This window comes from Apus apus, chromosome 1 (genome assembly GCF_020740795.1).
Source record: "Apus apus isolate bApuApu2 chromosome 1, bApuApu2.pri.cur, whole genome shotgun sequence".
Lineage (NCBI taxonomy): Eukaryota > Metazoa > Chordata > Aves > Apodiformes > Apodidae > Apus > Apus apus.
This window is the reverse complement of record NC_067282.1, coordinates 140,886,997-140,893,922: the sequence shown is the minus strand read 5'-3', so window position 1 is coordinate 140,893,922 and position 6,926 is coordinate 140,886,997. Positions and strand designations below refer to the sequence as shown.

Below are 6,926 nucleotides of genomic sequence, written 5' to 3'. Positions count from 1 at the left end.
TGTCATCCTGATGATCCCACTTCTCAAAGTTTCTTTTCTCTTACAGCATTTAACGTGTAAAGCTGATTATTTTTGTCCCCATGAGCCTTTTTCAAGTGGTATGAATTCCTATAAATCATTTAAATAGGAAGCTCTGAAGTGTCATCTGGATTTTCTTGTCTTAGTCATTCCCTTATCAAGTAACTCCCTTGGTGTTACAGCTTTTAGAATTCACTTTCACTTAAAGAAGTTTGAGGCAAAAAATCCAGACACTAGCAATCCAACATGAGGAAATCAAGTAGCTGTACTGCATCTGTTGGTCCCTGAATGCAAAACTGAATAGCCCAGCAATCTCAAAGGAGGGAAGAGAAGAGCAAAATCAGTCACAAGTTTCTAATTTTATTTTAACAATCTTGCATTTTAAAAAATACACGTTCTGATTAATGCCAGGGGGATGCCAAGTGTCTGTTGGCCACAGGCTTTATCTCTCACTTCAATTTCCCCTTCCGGGAGTAGTCATCTCTCCTGTCAGGATGGCAAACAGCAATAAAATACTTAATAGCTGAGTTGTGTTACAAGGCTCTTAACAGAATCCCAAGGGACGTAAGTCTTTGTATGGCACAGCTTCGTTTAGCAAAGTGTTACTGACCTGGACCAGTAGTTTCAAGTTTGGCAGAATATACAGGAGGTGTGCAAGGTGCTTGGGGTGAGGTATTGTTTGCAGTTTAATGGTACCACTATGTCTGTTTTCTGCAAAGGGATCTGTTGTGCAACAGAAGGGTTTAAACGGAAGTGAGAGCTCAATTACCAAACAAAAGGAAATTCAGAGGGTGGAGTGGCTTATAAACACTGCCTGGAAGAGCTTTAAATGTTTCTCTTTAGCAAGTAATTGAAGTGGCAGCAGAGCTGACCTTTTAGTTGCAAGGGGGCTTCTGTACAGCCAACTACTCAGTAGGAGAGCTTTCCTCTCTCTGAACAGCACCCTTACTAGCAACCTAGAAACCGTGGCACTAAAAAGAATCACTTTTTCTACAAAGGAATTGTACACAAGATAAGCATTGTCTTGCACGGCCATCTGTCCCATGCAACCTTTGCATCCACGCTCAAATTTAAATTGTGATTTCACTGTCAATGGTTTTGAATATGCTGTGGCTAAATTTCAAACATGCCATTTTCTCAATGTCTTAAATGGAAAAAGGCACTCACTGTTGAAACAGCAGCTTTATGTGCTGTGAAGGAGTACTGAAGTAAGACTTGTGTTCTGCTGTGATTCTTCCAGTATCTCAACTATGCTTACACTTCAGTGTAAGGGGTTTTGTTCTACACACTTTGGTGCTATTGTGAATTTGGCCATAGGAGCAGCAAAATATAGTTGGGGGTGAATATATTCCCACACACACCTTGTTTTTGGTGAAGTTTGGGTTGTTTTCTCTTTTTTTTTTCTTGAGCTGTTGCAATGAAGTATGGAGTGCTCCTAGGTACAGGAATCTCATTTTCTTTAGAGTAATCCTGTTCTTTCTGAGCTTTTACTATCTGTTTAATGCTGAAAAAGGAAAGTGCAAGGGAACAAATCTCTCTACAACCGTAATACACCTGTAATTACACCTCCTTTGGCCAGGAACTTAGCATCCCCTCGACACACTTCACATCACATAGGAAAAGTTCACAGTACCAAGTTTTACAATCACGGTCACTCACAGCACCAAGATTGTCCAGACAAAAAGAAGTTATGGAAGAGAAAGGCCACTGGCCCAAGTTCACACATTTGCCCATGCAAGGGCTCAGGTTAAAAATAAAGCACTGGTGGGAAAGCTAAACCTAGCCTTTGCCAACTCTCCATGTGGCATGGGGAGAGCAGCAAGTCACCCCTCCTAGCTGCAGCTCTGAACAGAAAAGCACTATTGCTCCATCTGTTCTAGGGGCTTTACTAGCCCCTTGAAACTCCTCAGCTACCCAAGAGCTAGGGTAGAAGTGCCCCATCGCACCCCCCCACTTCTGCCTGTGGGAGCTGGAAGTTACCAGACTGTAAACATTTTGTCTTAGCAGTCCACTGGAGCAGGTGGTTGATCCCACTCTGTGAAACGGGAAGTGGGACAGAGGCTCAGTCCTACTGAAGGCTGAGCCCTGAAAGAAGGAATGGATGAGTGTGCTGGAGAATTTTGGGCTACACCCATGCACTGCTGTTGGCTCTGGGGAGCAGTGAGTTGTGCTTTATTTCCCCTTCCCATCAGGACAGCTTGAAAAAAGGCTTGAGACAGGAAATTGGCATTTTCCCAATGAATACAGGCTTGCCCAAATAACAAAATATAAGCCTGGAGAAGGCAAAGTCCTTCCTCCAAACGTGGCTTCTGTGCTCCTGCTTCCATTTGGCTGGTTTTAGGAGCAGCTGTAGCCAGGCAGAAGAGCAGGCCTTAACCCCCACCAAACATTCATGGAGCTTAAAATGAAAGAGGACTGTGTTTCTATGACAGCTTACTAACAACTAACTTGTTCCCCACCCACCCTTAACCACATGCACACAGAGGACAGAGTGCTGGTATGTGGCCTTTCACCAAAGCTCGGGAGCTCCTCTGCTTCAGGGGCTCCTGCAGCACTTCGATTTCTGTGCTGAAAAGTGAGGTTCACCAAGTGCAGGGCCCAGCCCGAGCAGCGCTGTCATCCTCTGCTGTTTGAGAGGGGGCAGTTGGCAGGTTTAGCCCAATCTCTGCTCTCAATCAACAAGGAAAGGGGCCAGAGGAAAAATTTCCAGCCTTCCCAGCTGATACAAAGGGAGTCCCTACTCTGTGTAAAAGAAAACCAACACTAATATCATAAACATGCATATTCACAGAAAAATGAAAGCCCCGGCATGTGGGTGCTGCTGTCTGAAGTAAGCAATAGGCTGCTGTAAACCCTGTTCTCACCAGAAATAAATGTCTTGGTGGTAGTGAAATGGGGACTAAGCCCCTGGATTATGTGTCCAGACGAGATTCACGTGTTCCTGTAGGATGTAAAGTCAAGAAAAGATGTGAAAGGTTGAAGCACAGAGGTAGACGTTTTCGGCTTGAAGAGAGTGGCCCGTAGGCTTGAAATGACCAGGCAGCCGGTGTGCTCCCAAAGGTTCCCCAGCTGGCAGGCAAAGACCCTCCTTGCAGCTCTGCTGCAGAGAAAAGGAGGTAGCAGCTTTGCAAGACCAAAGCGTGCTTCCTTTTGTCCTGCTCGCACCCTGAAGGCACGTCTCAGCTGGTCAGACCCCCTCACATGTCGCTGAGGTCAGCAGGAGTTCTCAAAGGAGGGAACAAAAGCCACCGGTCGCTGTAGTTGAGAAGGAAAAGGAAAAACTAAACCTTTATGGTCACAAAGCAAGAAAATGTCCTGGCGGGAAGCGGGAGGGGAAGAGTGGGACCCTCCAAACAGCGTGGAGGGGCAAAAGCACTAAAAGCCAAGTGCCGGGGACAAGCATCAGCAGTAGGCTTCTGCGGGTAGTCGGATTTGCGCTGAGCTTCTCTGCTGGACTCGCCCGGAGGAAAGGGAGGAGGAGGAGAGCGAGAGTCCGGCGGGGGAGCCCGCGTCCCCTTCCCCTGCTCGGGCAGGGCGGCGGGAACCTGAGCAGAAAGGCAGAGGGACTCTGCCGGGAGCAGACCCGGAGGCGGCGGGAGACTCTGCGGGGACAGCGGCCGGGGTTGGGGGGTCAGCCCTGGGCGGTGACCGCCAAAGCGTTCACATACCCGTGGGGGCCCACGTCGACGTCGGAGAGCCCGTGGGCCAGCGGGGCGGCGGCGGCGGGAGCGGCGGCGGCGGGGCCGTACTTGGCGGGCGGGGGGGCGGCGGGGCTGAGGAGGCAGCAGGTCTCCAGCGCCTCCAGGCCGCGGCAGGCCAGGAAGAAGAGGTTCTTCAGCATGAAAAGGGAGAGCGGCTGCTGGTAGCGCAGGAGCAGGAGGCAGCGGAGCGCCAGGAGCGGGGCGTCCAGCAGCCCGGCGGGCAGCAGGAGGTGGAGGGCGAGGCGGGCGGCCCCGGGGGGGCGGGCGGCGCTGAGCTCGTAGAGCCACAGCACCGGCGAGGCCAGGCAGAGGAAGTAGACGGCGATGAGGAGGTAGCGCAGCGGGGCGGGAAGCGGGGCCGGCCGGCCGGGCTGCAGCACCAGCTCCAGCAGGGAGAAGCTGTCGAGCAGGTCGAGGCATGTGGCGAGGAAGGCGGCGGCGGCGCGGTGTTGTGGCGGTGGCTGCGGCGGCAGGAGCAGCTGCCCGGAGCCCTCGGTGCCAATGGCCCGCAGCAGGCAGTAGAGCAGCGGGGCTGAGAGCGCCAGCGTGATGCGGAAGCCGGTGGTGCCCAGCGGCAGGCGCAGCTCGATCAGCTCCAGGATGGAGGTGCCCAGGATCAGCGCCGCCTTGGGCGTGAAGGCGATGGAGTAGATGAGCCAGGCGAGGTGCGCGTAGGCGAAGTCGCCGCCGCGGGGGGGACCCCCGGCCCCGCGGCCCCCGGCCCCGCGGCCGCCCGGGGGGCCGTGCAGCAGCAGCGGGTGTGGCGGCGGCGGCCCGGGGGGCGGCGGGGGCCGCTCCCGGCGGCGAGCCCGGCTGTTGCGGCAGAAGAAGATGCCCCATCCGGCCGCCAGAACCAGGTCGGTGGCGATCCAGCTGCACCAGTACAGGTCGGTGACGGCGATCAGGTAGAGGTCCAGCAGCGCGCCCTGCCCCAGCAGCAGCACCAGGGACAGCGCCTGGAAGCCCCAGCGCCGCCCGCCCGCTGCCCCGCCGGGCCCCAGCCCCGGCCCCGCCGCCGCCCCGCCGCCCCCCGCCCCGCCGCCCGCCGCCGCCGCCCCGTACAGCTCCGCCGCCGTCATGCTGCGGCCCGGGCTCCCGCCGCCGCCGCCGCCGCTGCTGCTGCTGCTGCTGGTGCTTGGGAGCGGCGAGGCGGCGGCGGGCAGCGGGGCGGCGGGCGGCGGCACTAGGGGCTTGCTGATGCTGATGCTGTCCTCCTCTTCTTCCTCCTCCTCCTCCTCCTCGGTGCTGCTGCGGGGGCTGCGAGGGCGGCGGGCCCGCGCCGAGCCCGAGCTCGACCCCGAGCCCCGCCGGCTGCCGCCGCTGCTGGAGCCCCCCGGGAAGAGGGGCTGCCGGTCGGCGGCGTGCGGCAGCGGCGGCGGCGGCAGCGGCTGGAAGGAGCCCGAGGAGGAGGAGACCGAGCGCTGGTTGGAGGCAGCGCGGTGCATGGTCCTCCCCGGCCCCCGAGCCGGCGCGCCGGGCCCGACGGCCGAGCGGCGGCCTCCGGCCCGCCCCCTGCCCGCCCCCCGCTCCGCCGCACCGGCACCGGCACCGGGCGGCAGCGGCGGCGGCAGCGGTGCGGGAGCGCGAGCAGCGGGAGCTGGCGGAGGGGGCCGGGGGCGGCGCCGAGCCGCCACCTCAGCAGCTGCCGGAGCCGGGGCGGGCGTCTCCGCTGGCGGCGGGGGGTGGGCTGGGGGTGGGGGAGCGGAGAGCGGCTGTGCGGCTGGGGGAGAGGAGGAGGGGGCGAGGGGGTGGGGGTGGCGCCCCTCTTCCCTTCCCCAAGGCTGCCATCAAGCCAGATGTCGAGGAGCGTGGCCCGGCTGCCTCCAGCCCTCCAGATGGCCGTGAGCGGAGCCGGCTGGGCCTGGACGAGTCACCCCTGGACATACCAGACACCCCTGGACATACCAAACACCCTTGGCACCTAGTCCAGAAAATCAGAAGTGCCTCAGTCTACCCGGTTCCCTCTAGGCTCAGCAAGAACCTACAGCGAAGCACTCACCTGTGGTGCCTCACCTGTGCCCGTGCCTTGGGTCTGTTGTGTGTCATTGTGCACCAAAGGAAGCGGCTTTTACCCCACCCGTTTGTACTGAGGGCTCTGAGCCCAGCTTGCCGTGATGGGACAGTGGCTTTAAATTGATGTGAATAGCCCTAAATTTCCCATTTCTACTGAAAGCACCAGTCGGAGCCTCTCTGACCTGCTAATAATGGCCTCAAACTGATCTTGTCTACCTGGATCTGTCACAGCACCAGCACTAACAACTTGGCACAGCATGTGATAGAACTAGAGGGAATATCCCCAAGTTCTACCAGGGGAGGTTTAGATTGGATATTAGGAAAAAATTATTTACTGAAAGAGTTGAAAGGATTGCCAAACACTGGAACACGCTGCCTGGGGAACCATCCCTGGAGGTGCTTAAAAGACGTGTAGATGAGATGCTTAGGGACGTGGTTTAGTGCTGGACTTGGCAGTTCTTGGTTAACTGTTGGACTTGTCTTTTCCAACAAAAACGATTCTATGGTTCTTTGTTTCAAAGCTGCTTGGTGTTTGGGATCACCAGTCCTTCATTCCTACCTGTGCCCACCAGAGATGAACCAGGTGCTGCCTGTCAGTGATGTGAAGCACACCGAGTAAGCTGTACCTGCAAATGTCTGCATTAACTACTCTGTGTGATAAAGATCCATAATAGCTTGGCTTTTGAGGGTGTTGCTAATCAACACATGAGGTTGAGCTAAACCCAGGTGCTTAGTCCTGGGAAAGGACATCAGGACAGCTGTGACAACTGCCTAATACATGTTGGTGCAGGCTCCCTGAGGCTATCTAGTCCAGTAAATGTCACTGGCTGCTCTTGGCAACAAGGAGAATTCATGTTTAAATCTGAAAAAAATAAATAACTGAGAAGGGGAAGTGGAGAATTTGGGGTGGGTTGACACAAAGATTTATTTAGATATACAGCAATAATCAAGAGGAAAAGCAGGGAAGAAGAACCACAGCAAAAGCATTATGTCAGTGGAGGCTGGAGAGAGGGAGCACAGATAAATTTGTTTTCTAAAAGCATGGTGAAAATGGGGGAAGAAAAGATAACTGGAGTCTAGGCAGGCTTCAATGCAGTTACTTGGGTGGCACAGTACTGAAGTGGTACAACCTCTAAACTGGGGTAGCAACCCACAGGCATTCCCATGATCTCCCACACTGGTTGTTATCCTGCC

The 6,926-nt window shown here is 55.7% G+C and overlaps 1 protein-coding gene across 1 annotated transcript; it reads right to left on the bottom strand.

Annotated features, from left to right (window-relative positions):
• Positions 1-1,404: 1,404 nt before the first annotated feature.
• TMEM121B (transmembrane protein 121B) lies at positions 1,405-5,164 on the bottom strand. Its single transcript, XM_051618919.1, has 2 exons — positions 4,782-5,164; positions 1,405-4,685 (listed from the first exon to the last, which is right to left on the bottom strand). The coding sequence occupies exons 1-2, from the start codon at positions 5,162-5,164 to the stop codon at positions 3,650-3,652; spliced, it is 1,419 nt and encodes a 472-aa protein (XP_051474879.1). The 3' UTR covers positions 1,405-3,649.
• Between the last annotated feature and the right edge of the window lie 1,762 nt (positions 5,165-6,926).

Excerpts from the sequence above, each read along its gene's own strand:
- TMEM121B (XM_051618919.1), bottom strand. The coding sequence starts at position 5,164 with ATGCACCGCGCTGCCTCCAACCAGCGCTCGGTCTCCTCCTCCTCGGGC. Across the intron at positions 4,686-4,781 it reads AGCATGACGGCGGCGGAGCT|GGGCTTCCAGGCGCTGTCCC; the intron begins GTACGGGGCGGC and ends CGGGCGGCGCTG.